This window comes from Elgaria multicarinata, chromosome 5 (assembly GCF_023053635.1).
Source record: "Elgaria multicarinata webbii isolate HBS135686 ecotype San Diego chromosome 5, rElgMul1.1.pri, whole genome shotgun sequence".
Taxonomy (NCBI): domain Eukaryota; kingdom Metazoa; phylum Chordata; class Lepidosauria; order Squamata; family Anguidae; genus Elgaria; species Elgaria multicarinata.
Window position 1 is genome coordinate 124578408 of NC_086175.1, and position 26880 is coordinate 124605287.

The 26880-nt window shown below is 44.8% G+C and overlaps 1 protein-coding gene across 3 annotated transcripts in view; it reads right to left on the reverse strand.

Moving 5' to 3' along the window:
- Positions 1–3201: 3201 nt before the first annotated feature.
- Positions 3202–26880, reverse strand: part of LOC134399241 (putative N-acetylated-alpha-linked acidic dipeptidase) — a 39769-nt gene continuing 16090 nt past the window's right edge. For 2 of the 3 annotated variants that reach the window (XM_063127171.1, XM_063127170.1), the window contains 14 exons: positions 26582–26768; positions 24811–24904; positions 18987–19085; positions 17202–17287; positions 16410–16529; positions 15228–15310; positions 12672–12735; positions 12203–12270; positions 10799–10890; positions 9165–9255; positions 5914–6178; positions 4971–5052; positions 4624–4716; positions 3202–4032 (listed from right to left, as the gene is read on the reverse strand). In XM_063127171.1, coding sequence (XP_062983241.1) covers positions 3843–4032; positions 4624–4716; positions 4971–5052; positions 5914–6178; positions 9165–9255; positions 10799–10890; positions 12203–12270; positions 12672–12735; positions 15228–15310; positions 16410–16529; positions 17202–17287; positions 18987–19085; positions 24811–24904; positions 26582–26768 — 1614 coding nt within the window. In that variant the 3' untranslated portion in view covers positions 3202–3842. Of the gene's footprint in view, positions 4033–4623; positions 4717–4970; positions 5187–5913; positions 6179–9164; positions 9256–10798; positions 10891–12202; positions 12271–12671; positions 12736–15227; positions 15311–16409; positions 16530–17201; positions 17288–18986; positions 19086–24810; positions 24905–26581; positions 26769–26880 lie in introns of those variants that run through there. The other variant, XM_063127172.1, reaches the window with a different exon arrangement.

Here is a 26880-nt window from a genome sequence, read left to right on the forward strand (position 1 = left end):
GAACTGGGAATGTTTAGTTTGGAGAAGAGAAGATTGAGTGGAGACATGATAGCATCTTCAAATACTTGAAAGGTTATCACACAGAGGAGGGCCAGGATCTCTTCTCAATCATCCCAGAGTGCAGGACATGGAATAATGGGCTCAAGTTACAGGAAGCCAGATTCCAGCTGGACATCAGGAAAAACTTCCTGACTGTTAGATCAGTACGACAATGGAACCAGTTACCTAGGGAGGTTGTGGGCTCTTCCACACTAGAGGCCTTCAAGAGGCAGCTGGACAACCACCTGTCAGTGATGCTTTAAGGTGGATTCCTGCATTGAGCAGGGGGTTGACACGAAGGCCTTATAGGCCCCTTCCAACTCTACTATTCTATGATTCTATGATCTCTATTTTATGAACTTGGAGATGCACAGCTTCGCATGATCAAAGTAAAGGAAAAGCGATCCTTTGCACTGGTGGACTGTATGCTCATTCAGAGAGATGGTCATTTCACTGCAGCTTGGACCGAGACACCTTAAATTAAGATGTCTCAGTTGCATCCATTATTCCTGATCTCTTAAAGCCTAGATGAGCTTGAGAGTCATCACCGCCAAAGATTAGGTATTGTAGCCAAAGTTCATCATTAGATTTTCTTGTGGCTATAAAGGAAAACATAAACATACACACACCAAAACCGCACAGTTGATGACATCTCCTGAAGCTCTTATCAAAACGCAGCTTCAGCAAATCTCACCCAAGCTACACGATCCAGATGGAAGTCCGCCAACGCAAACTGAAAGCAACACATCTTTGTAGTAGTTGTATGCGTGCGATTTAAATGTGGAGGTGGCTGGGTCCAGCTCTCAACAAGCTCTTGATAGCTAGGCACTGTCCATAAAAACCCAAGTATGATTTTTCAAGCAGCCTCCATGATTAAACATTGCTGATATAACCGACTCGCACAATGCTACTCCAAGCCATCTCACATCTTCAAATCATGGAGGCCCAGAGCCACAAACGAGAAGAGCAAGGTGAACCAGTAAAAGCCAATGGCCGATTTTGTAGCTCAGGGTACCCATTCTGTGTGGGTGGTGTTGGTTGCCAGTTGGGTACTTGTAATGTGGAATGGTAGCTTCAGGTGCATAGATTCCATGTGTCCATTTGAGTGAACGGACAAATCTGGGACCCTGCCACTGAATGAATGAAGTCATTCAATGCCAAGACAGTGTAGGATACCATAACATTTGCAGATTGTCTGAGTAATACATCTGTTAAGGGTGTAATTCCCAGGCGTTTTGGGAACTCGAGTCAACACGGAAAGCCCTCAACAATCATCTGAAGGTAAAGGGGATTTTTTTGTCATTGTTGTTGTTTATTGAATAATAACGTAAACTGAGAAATGTGTGTGGGAGAATTGCCAGTAGCATCGATTGTTCTTCAGTAGATGATGAGATGAAGAGCATAATCTGACGAGCATTTTATGGCATCCTTGCAACTGGCCACTCACGGTTCTTTGCAGGGCATTTTGATGATGCAACGTTCTCCCTGTGCATCTCCCACTCCTCCTGCTTTTTTTTTCCATCGCAAAAAACCCACCCAGAAAATTGGGGGGGGGGGCTATAATGACACTTGCCACCATTTCCTGCTGTGTGAAGGAGAAGCTGAGTGATAAAACTGGGCCACGTGGTCGTTGCTGGCTTGCTCTTTCTTTCCCATGTGAAGAAAGAGGAAGCTGCTCATTCCTATTCTGGGACAGAAGCAGGAGGCAAAGTGATGGGAGGGAAACACGAACCCCCCCCCCCCCCCGCATCTGATGAGGCTAGAAGTCCTGGCTGCTTAAATTAGCTCAGTCAGTCTTAGTACGTAAATGAGAGATGTGGAACCTCTTTCAGGCCGACGGCTAAATTCCATGTTGGAGAAACTCTTGGGTGGAGGGGGACATTCCACTGATGGGTGGGCCAAAAGCACACGGGGCAGAGCCAAATTCCCAAAATACCAGTGTCTTATAGTTTAAGGCTCTTACTGCTAATAATGAAGCCTTAGGGGTGGCATTTCAACCTTCTATAATGGGGTAAAAACTGGCCCAAAGCCAGGAACCACCAAACAGTCGGCTTGGGAGAAAGGGGCAGGTCCAAGGGCAGGGTGTGTGACTACCTGGAGGACTCTGGAGGGCCAGTTTGAGACTCTTGGAGGGCCAGAACTGGACCTGGCTTGAGCTTCTGTGCCTCTCTCTCATTTTCATCTCATCCCATGGATGGAACCCATGAACTGGTTTGTAAGCTCTGAAGAACTAGATGGGACAAAATAAACTTATTCCTGAGAAAACAAGGCCAGAAGCCTTGGTATACCTGCTCTGTATGTAGGCCTCTGTATGTAGTTTGGCTCTTGGAAGTGAACTGCATGATGGGATTGGGATAATGTATGTGCCTGAATGTGCTGTGATGCTAAACTGTTATATCAGCAAGGAAATGCTTAATTGGAAATTCTAACTGTTAAGACCTCTTGACATAGTAGAAGACAAAGAAGTTAGCTTGATAAGGAGGACTGACCATCCAGGTCAATCTGACATTGCCAGAAGAGTTATGGGTCATCTGTTGATGAGGTATTATGAAGAAGTTTTCTTTGAGCTGTCTTTGTTTTGCTTTAGAATTTTGCTAACTGCTCATTGGTTAAGATGCTACCATGTATAAATATACCTGCTTTTCACACTGCCAATTGAGAAGTTCTTTGTCTGTATGACTTGTTCCATACAGCTGTATTACGCTCAATGAAATAGAGTTGCCTTACAACCAAAGTGGATTTTTACCCTTGACACTCGAAATAAGACAGAAATAGCTTTGGTGGCTGGACCATCTGGGCTAGACGAGTGTTCAACTTGTCTCGTATGGGTTGCATCTCCCCTAATTACAATAGTGAATTGCTCCTCCTTATGGCAGATAGATTGCATGTGGAGGGAAGGCCCATAAATGGGGTGCAAGCTGTCTCACATGATCTCCATAGGGCAGAGATGCATTGCACACCCAGTTTTCCCATCAACAACAGCCAGATGAAACTGCCAGTGAGGTGATTGGTGAGTTCTGACCCCACTGCAAAACAGTGGGGAACAGTAAAAGGATGTGGGGTAAACCTGCCCCCCTACTCTAAAGACACCACAGTTGCTGCGTTTTGTGTGTGTGTGTTTTGTGGGAGGTCAGAGTGGGGAGAAGGATCAGGTCTCATTCCTTTTCAGCTGTGAAAGACTTTTAATATTAAGCTTGGCCAACAATCACAGTTCCATACTCTTCTTTTTCCTCATCCTGTAACAGGTTGGTTTAACCTTTAACCTTTGCTTTGCAAATCAACTGCCAGGAAAGTTAATGCAAACTGACAGCCAGGGTGGGCGATCTGGGCAGTCACCCCAAACGTCAAGCAGAGCTGAGGGGTTGCACCAACATCACACCTGCAACAGGTGCTATAAAACTTCTGGGTAGCCCTGCAAAAATGACCATGGGCAGGGGACCAAAGACACTCCTCATACAGGGCACTACTTATCCTAAGGCCAGCCCTGCTGACAGGATCCGTGATCTTGCAGAGGGAAAATTAGGCTGACATCCAAACATTCTCTTTATTATTATTTTTGACAAATTCTTTTGTTTTGGAAGAGCTTGAGGAATTCTAGCAAAAGTGGCCATTGAGTCTCCTTTATTTGCTTCTGCACCATTTGACTTGCTCAATTTCGAGGTCTGTTGTCTGCAAGCCAAGGAGCCTAATGGAAGTATTGAGTTCCCGCAAGGAAACTTGATTTTATGGTCTTTAGGGCCTCCAAGCTCTGAACTAAGTAGGCCTGCATCGAGCACAGTCAACGTCTTGGGGTCTCTAGTGTTTCACGCTGTTGGTTTCAGAGTCCCAGCTGCCGCTGCCACTGTGAAGGCTGCAATGGAGATTTGCCTCTTGACTTCCTCCCAGGCCTTGCGTTGGTCTACCACATTGGCAATATCGAACAGAGCATCATAGATCCCAGGAAAAGACACTCCGGCATACTTGTTGTGGTTGTTTGGAGCGAAGATGACATGTCTGGGAAAAGGCAACAACGTCAGAAAAACAATACTTACAGTGGAGCTCCATCTCTAGTTAAAACCTTTACATCACTGAGAATTTCTCTGTATACACGTCTCTGGTAAACTGAACCCAACTCAGTTTTAAAAGAAATGAGAGGTAAACCTATGGACGGTTAAGGCAGGGAAAGTAAGCATTGACTTAGGGAGATCCGTTGCTGGGAAATCCGGATCCTTTTCAGACCGATGGGATTCTGCTGTGGCTCATTCCGCGAACGCCAGAAACTGTTGGCTAATTTGTATGTGTATCAAACTGTAATTTGTGTTTGTTTTGTTAAGGTTCTGCAACTTTTGTAAATTATGGCCAAATTTGCGCAAATTGTGCAAATTTGCTGTATTTTGCACAAATTGTGGAGAAATCCCCCCCCCCAATGTGCAAAATTCCCAGAAAATCTGAAAACTGGCTCAACTCTGCAGATTGAATTGGGTAATGCAGCAGGAACTGAAACAAAGTCCCGGGATGGGGGGAGTCTAGGAGCTCTCATGGAACTCCACCCTCCAAATGGATTTCTCCGACATCCCTAGCATTGACACGTTGTTTCTTCCTTACCTATAGAACGACCGGCCAGGTAATCCAAGAGGATCAATGAATGCTCTTTCCAAAAACATCAGCTGATCATTCCAAGATCTCACTTCAAGTGGGCTGAAAAACATCGAAGAGGTTGCCCTCCATTATGCACCACCCTTTGGCAACCACATGGAAGTAGTCACCCTCAGGGCACACAGGTCCTTCAGTAGGACCTGAGATTGTGAGGGAAGGGCTGCCCTAGTTAGGTTCTCTCAGGCCCTTGATGGCGTGGCTGTCTTTAGAATGCATGTATCACTGGACCTCAACATGAAGAAAGGTTATGCACCTTGACAGAGCTGCCTGGATGCCCAAGGACTTAGGAGACTTACTTATTGGTGTCCAGGAGTTGCAGTCTCCTGTGAAAGTCGTTGGCGGCTTCCGAAAAGTTCTCCACCGCTTCGAGAAGAGAATCTGGAACAAGGAAGAAGGGAAAAGCATACCACTGAATTCTGTTAATCCCACCCCAAAATGTTTGCTGCATCCTCGGGGGTACAGTTTGAACACTCTTGTTGAACACTGATGATTGCAGCGTGTTTTTCATTCTCCTAAAGGAGAGGATTCAAAGAAAAAAGTATCCCATAAAAATAATAATAGGGAAGGGATCAGTTGGTGACCTGTAGACCAAATCCAGGCCCTTGAGCCACAAAACCCAGATAGGACTGGAGGGCAGCATTTCTCTTTGCAGTGTACCAGCCTCCCAGTTTTTTATTTTGCTTTTAATCTATCTATCTATCTATCTATCTATCTATCTATCTATATATCCAAAGAAAAAATAAAAATCAGAAGGGGCATGTAGCGTGGCAGGCACCCAGAGAGGTTTCCATGGGCACATTGGGTAAAATCCAATGAATGGACTAAATAAGCCCTACTTAGACTAGATCGTTGAAATGAATGGAACTTAAGTGAGTCATGACTAAATTAGATCCCCTTCATTTCAATGGGTCTACTCTAAGTAGGACATATGATGGCTTCTACCCATTGATGCCCATAGGCACCATGTCAGAGTCCCCAATCAGGGTTGGCAACTTGTAGCCCTGCAAATATTTGGGCCTACAACTGCTATCAGCAATAGCCAGCAAAGCTAATGTTGAGTCATGATGGGGGTTGTTGGGCAAAACACCTGGAGGGCCGCCATTTGCCCAACTCTGCCCTAGATCCACACCATTTGGTCCAACCAGCATACACGTAACAGCTGGGTTAAGAGAGTCAGTGTCTCTCTTTAGAAGTCCCGCCTTGCACTTTGAGACCTGCCCTTTGATTGGCAGTACATACCGAAAGATACGCTGTACGTGACCAGCGCCGCCTGATGCTTCAGGGTCATGTTGTAAATGACATGAGCGTAGCGGCTCAGTGCCTTGGCGTAATCCCGGCAGTCGAATGGAAGGATGGTCGAGTCAGCCAGCTCAAACACCAGCCCTCCCCGCACTTGGGCTACAGCCAGGTGATTCTTAAACGTGGGGTCATAGAACCGCTCCACAATCTCGTAGGTTTCATACACGCTGTGGTAAACCGGGTAGCTACTGTATTTGTCGACTCTCTGGAAAGGAAGACATGAATCCACACAGACGGCACTGTTGTAACTCAGTGAGTTTTACACCTAGCAGGCAACTATGGGTACTATCCATTATTAGTTGTGACTTAAGTTAGGGGGTGTCTATATGGCTTATTTACCCCATCTACCCCTGGAGAAGAGGCTGATGCTAGGGAAAGTGGAAGGCAAAAGGAAGAGGGGCCGGCCGAGGGCAAGATGGATGGATGATATTCTGGAGGTGACAGACTTGACCTTGGGGGAGCTAGGGGCGGCGACAGCCGACAGAAAGCTCTGGCGTGGGCTGGTCCATGAAGTCACGAAGAGTCGGAAGCGACAACAAAACCCCATCATAGATGTGCACTGGTGCTGCATTGTTTATATGACACAGCTGCCAACTTACAGCCACATTGGGCATTTATTTATTACATTTATATCCTGCCTTTTCCCTCCAAGGAACCCAAGGCGGCGTACATAATCCTCCTCCTCTCCATTTTATCCTCACAACAACCCTGTGAGGTAGGCTGGACTGAGAGTCTGTGACTGGCCCAAAGTCACCCAATGAGCTGCCATGGCTGAGTGGGGACTAAAACCCGGATCTCCCGACTCCCAGTCCAACACTCTAGCCACTACACCACACTAACTCCGAAACTGTAGTTTTTTGCCAATTTTTCAGTTACGCCGAGGTCACCACATTGCTTCTCCATCTGTCAGTGGTGGCCTCGGTTTGGCTTAAGCCAGTGGGTATTGCTGGGGGTGGATCCAAGCCCAGGGTAAGTGCAGGAACGCAAGGCAGGGGCCGGCTTGAGAAGCTGAATGTCTGCTGGCACTGCAGTTTTTCTGGCCGGATAGCCAACATTCTCTCCTGCTGTCTAAATTTATCATTCCTACTTCACAGCAGCGATGTTGCGGGGTTTTGAGGGACAAAGCATCATCGTAGAGATGGAGTCTTAGAAACGATTAAATGCAGTTCCATTCATTTCAATGGTTCTATTCTACATAGGACTAACATTGGATACTACCCTATGTCTTGGCTTGGATAAAACATTTGGTTATTGTTGTAGGAAAGCCATTAAGACAGCTGTCTCCAACCTGGTGCCATCTAGATGTATTGGACTACATTTCTAATCGTTCCCCCAGCCAGCATGCCCAAATTGACCATACTATAAGAGGAGTTGTAATTTCCCGACTGGGAAAGGCTGCATTCGCGTAACTGCGGGCCAAACTACACAGCACATTAAGCACATAAGTGGCAAATCTGCCAGTTTTACACTTTATCCTGACACCTCCACCCTCACCCATGCTATGGCTGCTGTTGAGCAAAGAAACAACAAGGACACCATTACTGGACACACAAGCATATCTGTATGCCCATATAGGTGCCAACATGTAATAGGGTTTAGCCATCGGAGCCATTAATAGGCTTCTCCTACCTGAATCCCTTTTTTAAAGCCATCTGAGTTGGCAGAGGTCATTGCATCTTGTGGTTGTCCATTTCCTAGCTAAAATCCCCTAAGAAGGGAGACGAAGCGCCCTGAATTATCACCTGGACAGACAAGGCACACAGGTCTCACCTGTGGTCTTCCCAGTTTTCCCCACTATGAAATTGTATTGGGATTTAAATTATAATAATGATTTCTAGATGTACATTTATGGACCTAAATTAGCATATGGACATTTTTACAATAGTGTGTCCTCCACTGTCCTCTTTTTAGGCAATGCAGTTCCTCTTTTTTGATGGTTTACAAGTGGCCACCCTACCTCAGGAAGAGGATGTCGTGCCTGCCATTTCCCCCCGGAAATGAGCGCAAAACATAAGTTTGTTTTTTTTTTTAAAAAAAAACACCTCCCGCTCCCCCCACCCTGATGGGTACGGAGCTCCTGAGGAGCTCCATGGCCCATGCCCGGTTCCCGGCTCCTCATGGTTACTTGCAAGGAGCCGGGACAAAACCAGGACAGCCAGCCACACATCCCACAGTCTCGGGATGATCCCGAGACCGCAAGAAAAGTCAGGATAGAAGGGTAGAGTGATATCCTGAGGAAAGGGAGGGACCATCCCTCCCTGCTCCCAGGATCACCTGCACGTCATGTGGATGCACAGGGATGATCTTGGGGTGATCGCCCGGGATATCAGCCCGTCTAGCCATGCCCATGGAGTGGCCACCATTATACTTTCTTTGGTCCTGAATGATCAGTGGATGTAGGACCAGCCCTACCATTAGGCGAAGTGAATGCTGGGAGGCAGCAGCAAGGTGCTGGAGGAGAGAATTGTGTGGTATGATGGTCCGAGTGTTGGATTGGCACTCCAGAGATCTGGGTTCTAGTCCCAGCTCAGCCAAGGAGCTCATTAGGTGACTTTGGGCCAGTCACTAACTCTTAGTTTAACCTACATTCCTGCATTGAGCAGGGGGTTGGACTCGATGGCCTTGTAGGCCCCTTCCAACTCTGCTACTCTATGATTCTACATCACAGGGTTGTTGTGAGGATAAAACGGAGAGGAGGAGGAGGAGGAGGAGGAGGAGGAGGAGGAGGAGGAGGAGGAGTATGTAAGACACCTTGGGTTCCTTGCAAGAGGGGAAAAGGCAGCAGACAGACAGACAGTGTGCTTCGTGGCCTGACCGGTATGCTCTAAACTAGCTTGCTGCCTTCAAGTGCAGCGGAGGATGCTGTCCCATCACTAGTACTGAAATAAAATTAAAATGCCACTCAAATGGACTTTTTGTACATGGAATGGAAGTGAGGAATCATCTTGTCCTTTGCATCTGGCATCAAAATGTCTTGGGCCAGCCCTGTCTGGATGCAGCCTCGATTTTACTGAACCCCACAGCCAAGTTCCTTTACCTTTCACCCATGACCCCCTGTGTATTTTGACAGATTCACTTGGCATGAACAAATAAAGGACGAGAGCTTTTTATTGGGCGAAGACCACATTCCCCCGGACGGCATGTTTGAACGGGTTCCAGAAATGTGATTGGGTAACGCAGAACAGGCTCACCCAGTTTTTCGTGTAACGGGCTCTGCCGGAAGCGATGCCCAACCTCTGGAAAAAGACTTCAAAGTCGTTGCCGGAGCCCAGCTTGTTGATCCTGTGGGAAAGATGCAAAACAGGGAGGGCGGAGGTCAGGTTGGGTAAAAATCGCAATAAAAATATTGTGACAAAGCAACTCTGTATCGATGCTGATCCACAAATATTCAATAATAATAATAATAATAATAATTTATTTATTTATTTATTTATTTATTACATTTCTATACCGCCCAATAGCCGAAGCTCTCTGGGCGGTTCACAAAAGTTAAAACCATAATAAAACAACCAACATGTTAAAAGCACAAGTACAAAATACAGTATAAAAAGCACAACCAGGATAAAACCACGCAACAAAATTGATATAAGGTTAAAATACAGAGTTAGAACAGTAAAATTTAAATTTAAGTTAAAATTAAGTGTTACAGTACTGAGTGAATAAAAAGGTCTTCAGCTGGCGACAAAAGAAGTACAGTGTAGGCGCCAGGCGGACCTCTCTGGGGAGCTCATTCCACAACCGGGGTGCCACAGGAGAGAAGGCCCTCCTTCTAGTAGCCCTCCTTCTAGTAGCCACCTGCCTCACTTCCTATTATAATAATAATAGACACCATGACTTGGCAACGCCCATCATGTCCATCTAGAAAAAACGCCATCAGTGAGAAAGATGATGATGATGTTTCAAATGGTATCTTTCTGCCAGCCAGCCAGATAGATAGATACTGGGAGGCAGAGCAAATTTCTCCCCCCTCCTTCAGCTCTCCACTCATCTCCCAAATCTTCTCTAGAGGGTTAGGGGGCTGTTCAGAGCAGATTTGGGGTGTGTGCAGGGGAATATCCCAAATGGAAGTGTAGTATATAGACCGGTTCATGCCAGGAGACGCGGTCCATCACATATGGCCCCTCAACATGTCAAACCAGTCAGCTGTCCAAGGACAGAGGTCTTCCAGAGCCATAATCATGCATGGGCTGAAACACGGGGTGGGGTGGGGGGCAGGGCAACTGCCCCATCCTCACCCTATTCCACCAGAGCAATGGAATTGCACGTGTTTTCCACATTCAGTGGGATCCACTGGAGCTGAGCAGGCCAGGATGTTCTGCCTCTTATTTGGCTCTTGTGCCAGCAGGGGTGTTGAACCTCTTTCAGCCCAAGGGCCGAATTCAATTGCAGAGGAACTCTCGGGGGGCCGCATTCCACTGGTGGGTGGGGCCAAGGGGAAAAGGGGGCAGGGCCAAAAATAACAGAAATGGTAAAAACTGCCCAGGGAGCTTTGGCTATTGGGCGGAATAAAAATGCAATAAATAAATAAAAGACCAGCATATTTTAGCTTAAAGCTCTTACTGCCAGGACCTCAGCCTTAGGAGAGGCATTTCAACCTTTTAGGCTGGGGAAAACTGTGTAAAAGACAGTAAATGACCATGCAATAGTGGTTGGCGGGGGAGTGGTGGGGCCAGAGAAGAGGCATGGCTCTCTGTGGAACCCCAGGCAGCCTGGATTTGGCCCACGAGGCTGAGATCCAATGCCCTTAAGCTACAGGAAGAAACACCATCTCTGAAGGCATCACAGTCATTGATTTCTCCCCATCCTTCCCCGGCTTGGCATTTACCAGGGGACGCCTTTATATTCCGTCGATGGGTTCTTCGCATACCAGCTTTCGTAAAGAGATTTGCCTTCAAACCCTTCATCAGGGCTCGGGATCTGTTAAAACAGAAGACATTTTGTGTTCATGAAAATGGAAGAAAATGGAAAAATAAAAAGGTCTCCAGCTGGCACCGGAAAGAGTACAATGTAGTTGCCAGGCGAACCTCTGGACACCTACGTTGCCTTCTGCTCATGTAGGATGGAATCTGGATCCAACCCACTTTCTTTAAGGAAATGTATTATTGAATTTATTGCATAGTCTCTGCTGAGTTTCCAAGGAACTCCAGGATTCTTAGGAACACCTGTTTAAGATCACTGTACTGGTTCATCTGTAATAGTTCTTCTGTCCTGGTTTGCTTCAGCAATGCCCACACAGATGGCTGGATCATGGGGGCTCAGTGGAACTCAGTAGGGGACGGCACGTACAACATAATGCACCCTTCATTTTGTAAAGGCCTCGTCTGTTGGTGAAACAGGCCTTCGTATTGTTCAATGTGTAACATGTACACAACTCAATACTAAATTGGACTGGCTGATGTCAGTAGAGATTAAGCTTCCTGCTACTGCACACTGTCATTACTCAAGCCATACTATCTCTGAGCTTTAAGGTACTATGTTATTTATGCATCTAAGAGGGAGGTGGTTGGCTTTAATTACTGTTTTCAAGAGGATCTTTATTTCTCAGATGAAATTTGGATAGACTATACGGCACAGGCATCTTCTGGCTTTGTCGTGTGAGCACCTGCACCTGTTCATTTTCTCTCTCTCTCTCTGAATAATAATCTTTGTGAAAACAGAGTGACTGTAGTTTGGTGGCAGGGTGCATGCTTTGCATTCATGGAATCATAGAATTTTAGCCTCCTAAGGTGTCTTAGAGATCATGTAGTCCAAGCCCCTTTCTCAGTGCAGGATGCTAGTACGGTATCCACGCAGCAGCTCGACTGCTGACCGGTACATTCCACAAAGACCATATAACACTGGTCTTAAAAGAATTGCAGTCGAATTCAAGGTGTTGGTGTGTAGCACATTGTTGGAGTGGGGGCATTATGGCTCCCCCTGCCCTCTGGAAGCTCAGTGATGTCAGTGAGCATGGCTTCCTGTGCCCTTCCAGATATTGTTGGACTACAGCTCTCATCCTCCCCAATCATTGGCCATGTTGGCTGGGGCTGATGGGAGTTGGAATCTAAGCACATCTTAAGATCCACCTGTTCCCTCCCACCCTTTGGTTAGAAGCTGTTGTGGAAGCTCAAGCTAAGCCAGTGAAATCCTGAATGAGACATTTGCATGAGTGGCTCTGAGTGGCCAGTGGTAAAGAAGCCTAATAAATCCATATGTTTCTTTACTGGCTGCTGCTGCTTCTTCTTTTTACCTCTTTAGTCAAATTGTAAGCCAGGCTATACATCAGTGGGGTGCAGTCAACTCGAAGGGTATAGTTGCCTGAAAGAAAAGAAAGAATAGCACCTTTACTGCCTTTGAGATGAAAACGGAAATGATTATTATCAACAAATCATCATTATTATTTATTTATTACTAATTGTTATTATTTATTTATTATTTCAACAGACATTGAACCTCATATTCTGCTATTGTTTTAAGTTATCTTCTGTATTCTTTTATCAACTAAACTATATTGTTGTGGAATTGCGGGTTGAGCTAGATGATCTCTTGGGAACCTCCTAATTCCCTGTTTCTGAGATTGTAAGAAGAGAATAATGTTGTACGTTCAGGAGGTTTAAGAAATTTAACCATTTGTTTACAAAATATGCTATCATGATTGCAGCTCGACTATCACACCCCTTCTTATTTGATCGAAGCCCATATACTTCTTCTTTTTTAACCTTCTATGGAGGAATCAGCGTTGATATAGGCCACGCCACGCTCCTGTAGTATTTTGACATTTTCCTGCAATAGAGAGGAGGAAAAAGTGAATTCACGATTGTGCTCAAAATATTTCTCTGTGGTCTAGTTCACACATGCAGTTTCAGCACTTGCTGACTGCAGCCTCAAGGGATGATGATGATGATGATGATGATGATGATGATAATGATGTGTGTGTGTGCCTGGTCCATCACAGATCTAACCCCACAGACAGAACCTTCATATAACCCGCCTTCAACTCACATATATGCATTACGTTAGGAAAACGGATTGCAAACATGTGTAGACTGGGCAAAACATGCATACAAGATGCCTGTACTAGAAGAAAAGTGCACAAAAGTGCAGCTGTCATTTGTATGTCTATATGCAAACTTTAAAAAAAAATCTCAAAGTTTGGAACAAATCAAACTTAAGGCTGGAGAAATTCTCAATGTTCAAGCTGAACCCAACTTAAGACTAAAGAAATGAGAGATCAAAACGGACAGATTTGTCCATCTGTACTCACAGATGAGTGCCTCGCATGGAGAACTCTGCCTCTGAACACCAGTCACTGGGGAACACAAGAATAGAATGACCCTATGGAAAGGAGGACAGGGCCCCTGTATTTTTAACAGATGCATAGAAAAAGGGAATTTCAACAGGTGTCATTTGTATGCTTGCAGCACCTGGTGAAATTCCCTCTTCATCACAACAGTGAAATCTTCAGGAGCCCTGCCCTCTTTTGTGTCTGGTCACTCTAGTATAGTTCCTGCAGCTTTAATTGTTGTGATGAAGAGGGAATTTCACCAGGTGCTGCATGCATATAAATGACACCTGCTGAAATTCGCTTTTCTATACAAGTGTTAGAGATACAAGTGCCCTGTCCTCCTTTTCATATGGTCACTGTGCACAAGAATCCGGGTTTTTGAGAGCCCTTGAGTAAGCTATCCTCAATGGACCCCCTCCCTTCCTCACCACCATTGTCACCAGCTGCTACTGTTTCTCCTTGTCTTTCTCATCATTGCTACCACTTCCTTGCTTGGCAGTCAGTCAGGCAGTGAGAAAGTACGCCGTGGAATCGACTGCTTCTGGGGCGTGGGTGGGGGGGGGTGTCAGTGGACACCTGTTAATGTATGAGCCTTCAGCAGGTGCCCGGCCTTGTCTATCGTTGGCTGCCTATACATTTCCGAGCCCGATTCAAGGTGCTGGTTTTAACCTATAAAGCCCTACACGGCTTGAGAGACCACAATGCCTGATGGAACGCCTCTCCCGACATGAACCTACCCGTACACTGCGCTCGACATCTATGGTCCTCCTCCGAGTGCCTACTCCGAGAGATGCTTGGAGGATGGCAACAAGGGAGAGGGCCTTCTCAGTGGTGGCCCCCCGATTGTGGAATGATCTCCCCGATGGGGCTCGCCTGGCGCCAACATTGTTATCTTTCAGGCGTCAGGTCAAGACTTTTCTCTTCTCCCAGGCATTTTACCATTTTAACAGCATTTAACAATGTTAAGCTTGTTTTTAATGGACCCCAGAATTGTTGTTTTTAAAATCAATACTGTTGTTTTTATGTTTCTGATTTTTTTTAAATTTTGTATACTTTTTAAGGTTTACCATTTTTAACTGTTGTAAACCGTCCAGAGAGCTTTGGCTATGGGGCGGTATATAAATGTAATAAATAAATAAATAAAAACGTCAGTCCTGACAAGTGAGAGGGTGCTTTTGCATTTCCCAGGGGCATGTGGTTGGCCACTATGGGGAAAACAGGCTACTTGGTCTGATCCAGCAGGGCTCTTCTTATGTTCTTCGCCAATGCACCTTCTTCCTATGCCAGATAAGCCACTGCAGGGCACTTCATTCCATAATGGTAGGGAAGGAGGACGAGGTGGGAGCAATAGGTTAGCCAGCCAGTAGGGAAAGAGCATATATCAGCATTGGGAAGGGCCATAGCTCAGTGGAAGGGCACCTGCTTTGTATGCAGAAGGTCCCCGGTTCAATCCCTGGCATCTCCAGGTACGGCCATTGCTGCCAGTCAATGTCAACAATACTAGGCAAGTTGGACCAAAGGTTTGACTCACTTTAAGGCAGCTTCCTGAGTTCCTATTTAGATTTGCTAGGATGCTACAGCCGCACATAAAGGAATGAAAAAGAGTCCGATAGCACTGTGAATGTGCCTCGGACCCACATTGATATCTCATCTGTGTACATGATAAAAGGCAAGCTGAACTGTGCATCCAGTTTGGGAAACACTGGTCCAGTCTACTCCAGGACAGAGAGAGGGAAAAGGAACTCCGCGAAGCCTGGCTAAGAGCCATGAATCAGAAATCCTCTAGCCTGAATCTCACGTCTGCCATGAACCCACTAAATGGCCTTGGGCAAACCACTACCTCTTGGCCTCAACCTTACCCCGTCTGCAAGATGGGCATAATGACATTCACTTACCTTAAAGGGTTCTCCTAAGGCTTACGACCAGATCATGGGTTTGGACCCTTGAAAGGTGGAATGTAGACGCTAAGATTAACTTACTATGGATTTACCTCAGCCCACTCCGTGGATCCTATTAAGCCAAACTCTTCAGCATCCCAGCTGGCAAATATGACCGTTCTTCTAGGTCGCCATCCTACAGTTGTGATAGTTAGAGCCTCATTATTGTTATATTATGACCTAGGAAAGTACACGTGGAGTGACCAATGAAAATAACATTGAGCCTGGATTTTTTTTTAGTGTAATGAGGATTTGAATGTAACGGGTGGGACCCGTAACAAAATGTTGTGGTGTATATTCCTCAACTCAGTGCCTGCCTGGCATCAATGCCTTCCTCTAGGAGAGTATAAGGTGTAAGGGATTCAAGTAGAGCATACCCCCCACTCATGACTAATGTAAGTCCCATCCATTTCAAAGAGTCTACTCTAAATAGGGCTTTAGTTGGTTTCTACCCCTGGCTTTCTACTTTTCTTTTCTGACAGTCAACATTCCGTGGTCAACAACCTCAATCCACAGAAGGATTTCTGTGTGTGTGTCCTCTTTAAGATTTTCCCTGTCAAATGTGTCTGATTTCACAGTTGCAAATTGGGTCCAAATTGGGCCATAGACCTGCCTGTCATTACATCAGTGCATAGTCCTGATATGCCTAGGGTAGGCAATCTGTTGCCCTCCAGTGTTTTTTTTGTACTACAACTCCCATAAGCACCAACTGGCACGGCCAATGGTCAATGATGTATGCCCTGGAAACTATGCAACCATTGGGCATTTTCATAGAATCATAGAATAGCAGAGTTGGAAGGGGCCTACAAGGCCATCGAGTCCAACCCCCTGCTCAATGCAGGAATCCACCTTAAAGCATCCCTGACAGATGGTTGTCCAGCTGCCTCTTGAAGGCCTCTAGTGTGAGAGAGCCCACAACCTCACCAGGCAACTGATTCCATTGTCATACTGCTCTAACAGTCAGGAAATTAGAGTGTCAGGAAGTTTATGGCACTTGATTATATTTTATGACATCTAGTATGCCCTTTTAATTGGCTGATTGCTTTCCTTAATTGCTGACTCATAATTGGTTGTTGTTGTTGTTTAACTGCTGCTTTTTAAAAATCTGTTGTATTATTTTATTTCTTAATTTTATTGTCTACTACCTAGAAGCATGAAGGATGGCAGGAGACAAATTTCCCAGACAGTCAAACAAACAAGCATGATCTTTAGGTTTCACATTCTTTGGGCCTCACCTTGTTGTTTCAGCTTCCCAAAGCTCCTGACAATCTCATGTACGACAGCAGCTCCACTCTGCGGATCAATCCCACCAAACACCCACGAGTCACGGTGGCCACCTAGGATTACATACCTGTCTGGGGCAATGGAGATGGGGATTTATTTTCAACTGGGAGCAATAAATGAGGAGGGTGATGATCATTGAGAGCCCATTCCAGGATGAGTTGGGGTAAGGGAAGGAGAAAAAGAAGGGTCCTCTTCAAGAAACTAGAATATGTTCAGAGGAGGGCAACAAAGATGGTGAAGAGATGGTAGACCACCTTCCTACCTAGGAAGGAACATAGGAATAAATTTTATACCAAGCTAGACTATTTGCCCATCTATCACAAGATGTAGTGATGGCCACTAATTTGGATGGCTTCAAAAGGGGGTTGGATAAATTCCTGGAGGAGAAGGCTATCTATGGCAACTAGCCCTGATGGTTGTGTGCTATCTCCAGTACTTGAGGTAGTAAGCCTGTGTGCACCAGTTGCTGCGGAACATGGGTGGGAAGTTGCTGTTGCACCATGTCCTGCTTTGTTGGTCCCTGTTCGACAGAGTGCTGGACTAGATGGACTCTTGGTCTGATCCAGCATTCTGTTCGGGGTATTACACTGACTAGCAGTGGCTCTCCCAGTTTTCAGGTGGGAGCCCTTGCGAGCCCTACCCAGAGATGCCGGGGAGTCAACCTGAAACCTTTTATATGCAAAGTTATGTACCCTACCCCTGGCTTGATACCACAGAGAAACTGAAGGAGAGAATGGCTTTACCTGGCTCGGTCGCACCTCGGATAGTACCAATCACGTTGTAAATTCTTGTCACTTTCTTGAAGCTGTGGATGTGCATTTTGACTTTGCTAATGCAATTACATATATAAAAAAAGATGCAAATAGTAAGCATTATCAGATTAAAAAAAGAATGTTTTCACCTTGTGAAGGTTTGCGGCCTACAGATGCAAAGTGAAAAGGTTAGGCCTTAGAGGCCTGGTTGTTGTTTTTCTGTTGGGATGGGGTATCCCAAAGAGGAATAGTTTCATTTCTCCAATTAAGCTTCATTTCTTTCTTTCTTTCTTTCTTTCTTTCTTTCTTTATTTTATTTATTACATTTATATACTGCCCCATAGCTGAAGCTCTCTGGGCGGTTTACAAAAGTTAAAAACAGTAAGCGTTAAGAATATACAAAATTTAAAACCATCAAAAACATAAAAACAGCAGTATAAAAACAACAGTATCCATTTAAAAACAACAGTTCTGGGGTCTGTTGAAAAACAAACTTAGCATTGTTAAATGCTGTTAAATGCCTGGGAGAAGAGAAAAGTCTGGACCTGGCACTGAAAAGATAACAATGTTGGTGCCAGGCGAGCCTCATCGGGGAGATCATTCCACAGTTGGGGGGCCACCACCAAAAAAGGCCCTCTCCCTTGTTGCCATCCTCCAAGCTTCCCTTGGAGGATGCACACGGAGGAGGACCTTAGGTGTTGAGCGCAGTGTACGGGTAGGTTCATGTCGAGAGAGGCGTTCCATCAGGTACTGCGGTGCCAAGCCATGTAGGGCTTTATAGGTTAAAACCAGCACCTTGAATTGGGTTCAGAAACATATAGGCAGCCAATGCAAGCGGGCCATAATCGGTGTTATATGTTCGAACCTTCTGGTTCCAGTTATCAATCTGGCCGCTGCATTTTGCACAAGCTGCAGCTTCCGAACCTTCTTCAAAAGCTGCCCCATGTAGAGAGCATTGCAGTAATCTAATTTGGAGGTTACCAGAGTATAGACAACTGAAGCTAGATTATCCCTGTCCAGATAGGGGCGTAGCTGGGCCACCATTCGAAGTTGGTAGAAAGCACTTTGTGCCACCGAAGCCACCTGAGCCTCAAGTGACAGAGATGGTTCTAGGAGAACCCCCAAGCTACGAACCTGCTCCTTCAGGGGGAGTGCAACCCCATCCAGGTTGAAAGAGGTGTTAACATACGGAGGAAATAAAAATGTCTTCAGCTGGCGATGGAAGGAGGCATTCTTTTTTTCTGACTCTTTTGAAGGGAGGGGGGAAATTTGGAGAATTTTCTCCTTTGGAAAAGGGACAGGGTTTCCATATACCTTTTTTAAGTGTAGCTGATTGCTGGGGTGGGTGGGCTTCTTCCTATTTTCTATTTTTCCAAAAAAACCACCCCCCTCTCTGTGCATTTGGAGGAGCCCTGTAGTTCTTAGTGAATGCCTATTAGAGACGATGTGAACTTGCCTCTCCAATAAGCATTCAGGAAGAATGCTTGGGCTTCTGAAAATGCTGGGGGTGTTCTTTAAAAAAGAAAGAAAGGAAGAAGATACCCCAACAACCAGCTATATTTAAAAGGGCATATGGAAACCCTGCCCCCCTCTCTAAGGAGAAAATTCTCCGAAATTCTCATCTCTCCTAGCCTCTTTTGCCCAATTTTCCATTTTTGCCTTCACCCCCCATGAAATAACAAAAATCGAATGCTCGAAATTTTCAGCACAGTGCTAATTTTGATCAACCTTCTGCTCACCCCTGTCCTAAAACACGAAATGATATTTTCCCCTTACTTTTTGGAAGAACTTCCTTGAAAGCCTGGCCCAATATTATAAGGCACAGAGAGCTTTCCCTTCCAGCTGTCGTCCGGCGGGGGAGGCCCTCCCATCTCCCTGTTGGAAAATGAAAGCATTGCAATCTTTTTAATTCAAGTAATATTTTTACTTTAAAAACACACACACACACACACAAAAGATAATGCTCTTGCTTACATGGATTCCAAAAATGGAAGTAACTCGGAATATGGGTTTCTGCAAACATTTTGGGAGAATCCTGTGTTTGGTACTTTATCTTATTGAGCTTTTTCAGAGAACATGCTAAGCCATGATGGTTAAGCATTTTGAGCTAACCATGATGGCTTAGTGTGTTGTGTGTAGGGCATGGTTTAACCATTTATTTATTTTGCATTTATATCCCGCCTTTCTTCCTCCAAGGAACCAAAGGCGGCGTACATAATCCTGCTCCTCTCCATTTTTATCCTAACAACAACCCTGTGAGGTGGGTTGGGCTGAGAGTCTGTGACTGGCCCAAAGTCATCCAGTGGGTTTCCATGGCTGAGTGATGGGACTAGAACCTGGATCTCCCGACTCCCAGTTCAACACTTTAGCCACTACACCACACTGGCACTACACTTTAACCATAGTTTAACTACCCTCACTAACATGCTGAAAAAGGGCTAGCAGCCCTAACCATGGCTTAGCGTGTTGTCCGTCAGGCCCCCATAGTTCACGCTATGGTTAACAGAGTGCTGCCATAGAGCGGTGATTAGCACTGCTATTAGAGGCATGAATAATCTTGCATAAATGTTCCCCCATTCTGTGCCGCAATGTGAAAGATACTGCCTGGATGTTTCTTTATAATGCCCAAGCCAGTGGAGGATCGGGACAAGGGAATTTCTCAAGCTCCATCTCATAGAGTTTCTCATGTTTCCTTCCCCAAGCTTGTTCTGCCGTTGTTCTATATGAGCAGAGACACTGTGCATCTTTTTTGGTGCACACTTAGAAATGTATGCATTCTTTGCTCATTTTCCTAGGCATCTTGTTGATTGCATATATATTTGCAGAATACATCTCTGATGCAAAGGAACATCTCCTTCCATATGGAGCTGCTTGTACTTTTAGGACATCTTTGGAGGCCTTCCTCTGGGTGTTCCCAACCCAGAGAAGGGACTCTGAAGGTGACATAAATGAAGTTAGGCAGGTGGCTGATAGAGAGGGCCTTCTCAGTGGTGGCTTCTTGCTTATGATATACCCTACACCACCCCCACACTGTTACCTGTCAGTGCCAGGCAAAAAACAATCCTCTTCTCTCAGGCATTTTGGAGATATATATATATATATATATATATATATATATATATATATATATATATATATGAATATGATATTGTATGTTTATTTCCTTCCTCAATTGTATTTATTGTGTACTCAGATTTGGGTGTTGTTGTTTTTAGCATCATGTAATCCACCCAGAGATCTTTTGTTATTGGGTGAGCTCAAAATCTAATCTAATCTGATCTGATCTGATCTAATCTAACATAATGCAATATAATAAGTAAGTGTATTTAGGATTGCAGGCTAAGAAAAATGCCTCTGTTTAATTGTGTCCCCAAAAAGCAGAGAGGAGGAGTGGAAAAGTTAAGCAATGAGTCACACATTTGAAGAACCCCAGACGGTTCAAACTGATAATAAAACTTATGCTCCAGTGAAAGAGAGAGAAAGATCCTTGAAAATATATTTGAGAACATGATCTTTGACCTCTTTGTTCTCAGCCTAGAGGACTGGCTACCATCCCCTTACATTCTTCTGGCTGAAATCGAAGATTCCTGCAAGGCATTTGTAAGAGAAGGAAATGGGGGAAAGACTGAAAAACATGTACAAGCACAGAGTGTTCTTTTAATCATTGTTTTCTGCAATGATCTCTCTCATAAGTAGTTGTTCTAAGAAAAGATTGCTTTAAGTATTTTGGAGACAGTCTCTGTATGGGACCCACAGTTATTCCTCCCCCTGCCCCATACAATTTTACACATACCAGCAATTCATATTCATGTATAACAGGTGATAGATAGTTTAATGCAGGTTTCCCCAACCTGTTGCCCTCCATAAATTCGGGAAGGCTGGTTTAATGCAACAGTTCACAAACTTCTCAAAGGCACAAGTGGACCCCAATTAAAATGGAAAACCATTATACACTAAGGGCTCATCTACACCAAGCAGGATATTCCACTATGAAAGCGGTATATAAAAGGCAGGAGCCACACTACTGACTTATAGCAGTATTGAAGTGCACTGACAACTGTTGGGGCCCATTGAGACAGACCATAGACGGCTTTCATATCGCTATATCCCGCTTGGTGTGGCTCCTGCCTTTTATATACTGCTTTCATAGTGCAATATCCTGCTTGGTGTAGATGAGCCCTGAGATACCCCAAAGGTGTCAGATGTTATGCACGAGAGAAGAGACTGACATATGGGAGCATAGAAAAAGTTCAGAATATAGGAATGGATGCAGAATTCAGATTCCTGAGAACCTGAGTTTCTTTTCTTCTTCTTTTTTTAAAAAATAAAGTTTCTGGGCTCTTTGGCTTTGAAGCTATGCTTCAAAATCTATGACCAATACCAGCAGAATTCTTAGAAACTACAAGAAACTCACAACATCTTTTCCCAGTGGCTGTGGACGGGATTTTAGTGCCCTGCCGTGCCTAGTTCTTTGATCCACTGCATAAGCAGAAAAAGGGAGGCAAAGCAATACATGTTGCCAAAGAAATTAGGCAAAATAAAACATCGTGCAAATTGAGTCCATTTGCATCTATACAGACATTAGAAGTCAGACTGATAATAGCTGCATTGTCAAAATCAAGGGCCATGAAATGGCTAGCCAGAACAAAATTTCACTTTAAAGAAGAAAAATATTTGTTCTTTGATATGAAACGGGTCCATCAAGTAGCCTTTACCCGGCTTCGATTCGAGCTGATGGACACAATGATGTTACATGGTAGATTCCAAGGTATTCCATCGAAAGATAGACTATGTATATATGGCAACCCTGAAATAGAAGATTTAACCCACTATTTACTTGAATATTGTTTATATTCAAAATGTAGAGAACATTATCTATCTATGTTTTTAATATACATGAGAGACTGGACAGCCAAGGATAAACGGTCCTTTCTCTTACGTAGTTCTAACTATTTTGTGACCCAGAGGGTTGCTCTCTTCGCTCTTAAAGCAGCCAGCATAAGGAAAAAAGAATTAGAAAAAATGGCTCAATTAATAAGTTTTTATCAAATGTTGTAATATACGAGGGGTCTTATTAACTGTTTGTCATATATAATATCATATACGAACTGTATATTGTTTTAAAATTTTTAATCATAAATTTTAAGTAATGTCTGTTTGTTTTTAATGATTATGTGATTTTTTGAAATGGTCAGAAGACTTCTTCAATAAAGGTATTCATTCATTCATTCATTCATATACAGCTTGCAGGGTATACTTTCCTTAGCACAGAATTTGGATTGCCCGGGTCCCAGTGATGCTGGTGATGTTGATTTGAGTATGGAGCACACAATCCTGGTTACACTGCAGTACTCTTTCCAGGGGGCCGTCTTCACAGCTCCGTGTTGTTGGCGGTGGCACCCTCCTCAACCCCACGATTTTAGGCTACACAGGTGCAGCTTCAGAGCCACCACGGGGCATCTCCACAGTGCTGCATTTTGAAAAAGTCCCGAATCTCCGACCCGGGACTTTTTCAAAATGCAGCATCGTGGGGATGTCCCGTAGTGGCTCTGAAACTGCACCTGTGTCATCTAACGACAAGGTGCAGATCCACAGCCACTGCGGGGCTTTCCCTGTGTGTCGACAGCCCCTAGGTATAACTCCCTGCCTTTGGTGCTAAATGTGCTTATTTTCCTAATTTCAACCAAACCAAAAGCCTGCAGCCCAATAATTGGCTGCTTAGTTCAAAACAATCCGTGAAGTTCAGCCCCACCATAACCCACAGCTTCTCAGCCACTGATGGTCCCTTTGGGATTACTAGTTGCGATGCTGCAATGAATGAAAATAGAAGACTTAACTGGTGGAATTCCCACATCAGGGCCAAAGGCGTAAGACCCCCCAATCCTCTGCCCTTTGATCTTGTCTTATTCCCTTCCTCTCGTTGATCCAGAATCCCAGTCTCCTGCTTTCCAGCTTTCCTGTTCTTTCCCCTTGTCACCCTCTTTCTCTAATTCCATGTCTCCAGCATCTGTGGTTTCTCCAATTTCCTGTTTATCAAAGCCACTGCACAGACTGTTCCCTTAGCCGCCTCGTTTCTTGACAGATCTGGCCTTCTCCCTCCCTTCCCCTCCTCTCCTGACTTGAATTGCTGTGAGTTTTTGTGAGAGCCCCTCCCTTATTAGCCCCTTCTTGAGTAAAGCCCACCTCCTTTTCTCTCAAGCCTTGTTCCTTTTCTCAGTCCACAACACCTCCTCTGCATCCTTCCTTCCACCTTCCTGCCTCTCGGCTCCTTTCCTCTTTGCATCCGTATCTGCTGGAACCTCATGTCAACCCTCAAACTCCTTCTGGGTGAGGTCTTCATCCCAGCCAAACTGACAATGTTCCCACCCCTCACAGAAGCTGGGCCACATCTACACCAAGCAGGATACGGCACTTTGAAAACAGTTTGAAAACTGCGTGTGTCCTGGGCCCCAACAGTTGCCACTACCATTATAAACTGTTTTAAATCAATAGTGTAGGCCCTGCCCTGGACTGCAAACTGTTCAGTTCTCTGAGCATCTGGACCTTCCAACCCATCACATGTACTCAGCCAATTAGAGTATACAAGGTCAGAAGCGTAATGCAATATAGATAGTTGTGTAGTTATTTTAAGACCCTAGACTTGCTGGTTTTACCACCGCCCTCTTATATAGACAGTAATGCCTAAATGATGTCTACTTCACTTAATTCAAAGTAGAGTAAGATAGGTCTGCTATGTCTGCAGATCCTGCTGCTCATTCTGTTGAGAGGGACCTTGAACCTCTGTCCCCAAATCCTGCCCTACCATCATCTCTGAATATAGATAGCAATAAGATGCTTGCCAAGGATTCAAACAAATGAGGTGAGTGCAGAGGCCACCCAAGGCATTTTGCTGCCTGATGCAGAGTAGCAAATGGCGCCCCCACCCACCCACTCATCTAAGGTTCATAGTACCCAAAGACAACCAAGCTATTTTGATACATGAGGCAGAACATCCCATACAATTATAACAAAGTATGTAAGTAACTTTTTTTTTTTGCACTTTTATGACACCAACAATCTGCTGCCTGAAGTGACTGCCTCACTCTGCCTCATGGTAGGGCCGGCCCTGTATGAATGATTTATTTGCCAGCCACAAGCTGTGGTTAACTGCTCTGTGTCAAAGTGGGCACTATTTGTCAAGACAAACAGCTCTGCTTGACTCTGACTGGGTTCGCACAACACACTAACCCACACTCAGTGGTTGAGTGTGGGTTGTTGTTGAACCACGGCTTGTTTGTTGAACTGTGGTCTGAACCCAGGACATTTTCCACAGGATGGCTTGTTAACTATGCAGTGTGGCTTATTTTTCTCAACCACGCCACCTCAAGAACCCATGGTTTGTTGTTGGGTTGTTCCAAATGCTTAACAAGTCATGCTGCATGGTTAACAAGCCACCCTGTGGAAAATGTCCTGGGTTCAGACAACACGTTAAGCCACAGTTCAACAAACAACCCACAGTTCAATCACTGAGTGCAGATTAGCATGTTGTGAGACCAGCCTCAATTATATGATTGTGGAATTTAGTAAAGTTGGGCAAACCATATTGCCAGATGTACTTTACCTCAGCAGCCTCTCAGCATCTTGGTAACCAATAGGGTGGACAGGAATTTTTAAGCGGGCTGCTGCTTGCGCTTCATCATAGCGGTAGGCGTATTCTGGAACAGAAAAAAAAGCAACCATTACAGCCAATTATCTTCACAGTAATTCTTACATATAAAATGCCTTGGGCTCACAATCTTGCATAATAGTTGTTGAAAGACACAATTATTTATTTTATTTTATTTATTTATTAATTACATTTCTATACCGCCCAATAGCCGGAGCTCTCTGGGCAGTTCACAAACCTTGGCTTTCTTTTATTATTATTATTATTATTATTATTATTATTATTATTATTATTATTATTATTATTATTATTGCCTGGAGACTTATAAAGGGAAAATGTTTCATATCCTAAAATCCTTAAGCGGTTCACTTGAAAAATACAGGATAACAAGATGAACACAATAAAATAGGGTAGTGACAGAGCTCCTCCCAGATCTGGGAGAACCTGTATGAACAAAAAGTGTGTTTTCAAGAGGTGTTTAGAACTTGCCACGGTTTCTGCCCTTCAAAACAACCATGGGAGAGTGTCCCGAAGGGTGAGTACCACCATTGAGAAGGCCTGGTGACATTCCATCAGCCACAGGACAACAATAAGGCCTCCTCAGGATATGTCTGGGGTTGACTAGGTATATATAGGGGGACGTAGTCAGCTAGGTACCAATACATGGTTGGTTTTGTCAACATCATATGTTTCCTGTAGTCCTACTTCACATGGCATCTTCACAGGCTCAGATTTGGTGAGAAAGATAGCTTTCTGGCCAAAGCCCTTTTGAGTCCTGTCTCAAACTAAGCCTTATTTTGGTTACTTTCAAATACCTATACAGCATGGGGCCAGGTTGCTTCACCTCTACATCAGGCTGCCTGCAGTGCATGTTAAGACCTTCAGTGGCCCTACTCCAGGTGTCCTGGTCACCTGAACCAAGGTGGGGAGCAAAGCAAGAGAGCACCTTCTCAGTGGTGGAACCCTGGCTATGAAATGATCACCACAAGGACACTTGCTGGGAGCCTACCTCATTCAGCTCCGGTAGGGTGACCATATGAAAAGGAGGACAGGGCTGCTGTATCTTTAACAGTTGCATAGAAAAGGGAATTTCTGCAGGTGTCATTTGCATATATGGAGAACCTGGTGAAATTCCCTCTTCATCACAACAGTTAAAGCTGCAGGAACTATACTAGAGTCACCAGATTTAAAGGAGGGCAGGGCACCTGCAGCTTTAACTGTTGTGATGAAGAGGAAATTTCCCCAGGTTCTCCATATATACAAATGACACCTGCTGAAATTTCCTTTTCAGTGCAATTGTTAAAGATACAGGAGCCCTGTCCTCCTTTTCATATGGTCAGCCTAAGCTCCGGGGAATTCTCTTTATTTTCCCAGGCCTTTACACAGTGTTACTCCTACTGAAGCTGGCTTTACTATGGTTTGGACATGAACTAAGCCCTATTCAAGCGTTTATTATAGTTTTGACCCTGACCTAAGCCCTATTCAGACATTTATTATGGTTTTGACCCTGAACTAAGCTCTATTTGGGCATTCTGCCTGAGTACAGTAAAAGCACCATGCATGTTAGACCCCATCTCCAATGTCCCACACTTGCTGGGGATGGTGGGAGTTGTAGTCCAACTCCCACCATCCCCAGTGTGTCAGGCTGGTGAAGGATATTTTAGAATGTATCTACAGGACGGTGGGAGGAAAAAGCTGTCTAAGGTCTTCTATCAGTGCTGCTCACCTTTAGCTGGATATCCTGGAGTAAGAGGATCCCCAGCACCATTCAGGATTAACACATTTCCACGCTGGGCTCCTCTTCCAGGAAGATTCCAGCCATCTGGGTAAGGTGCCACGCCAGGGGCACAGGAGTTCGCGGGGTCGGAGTACAAAATTACACCCTTGGCTCCAGCCAGCTCTGCATTCTTCACCTGCGGGGTGGAGGGGGACAGATGTTGTTGTAACCATTCTGCTCTTTCACGCAAAGCTTAGCCAGGATGGCTTTTAACGTGTGTTTTTGTTGCCCTCACCCTAGCGTCTTGC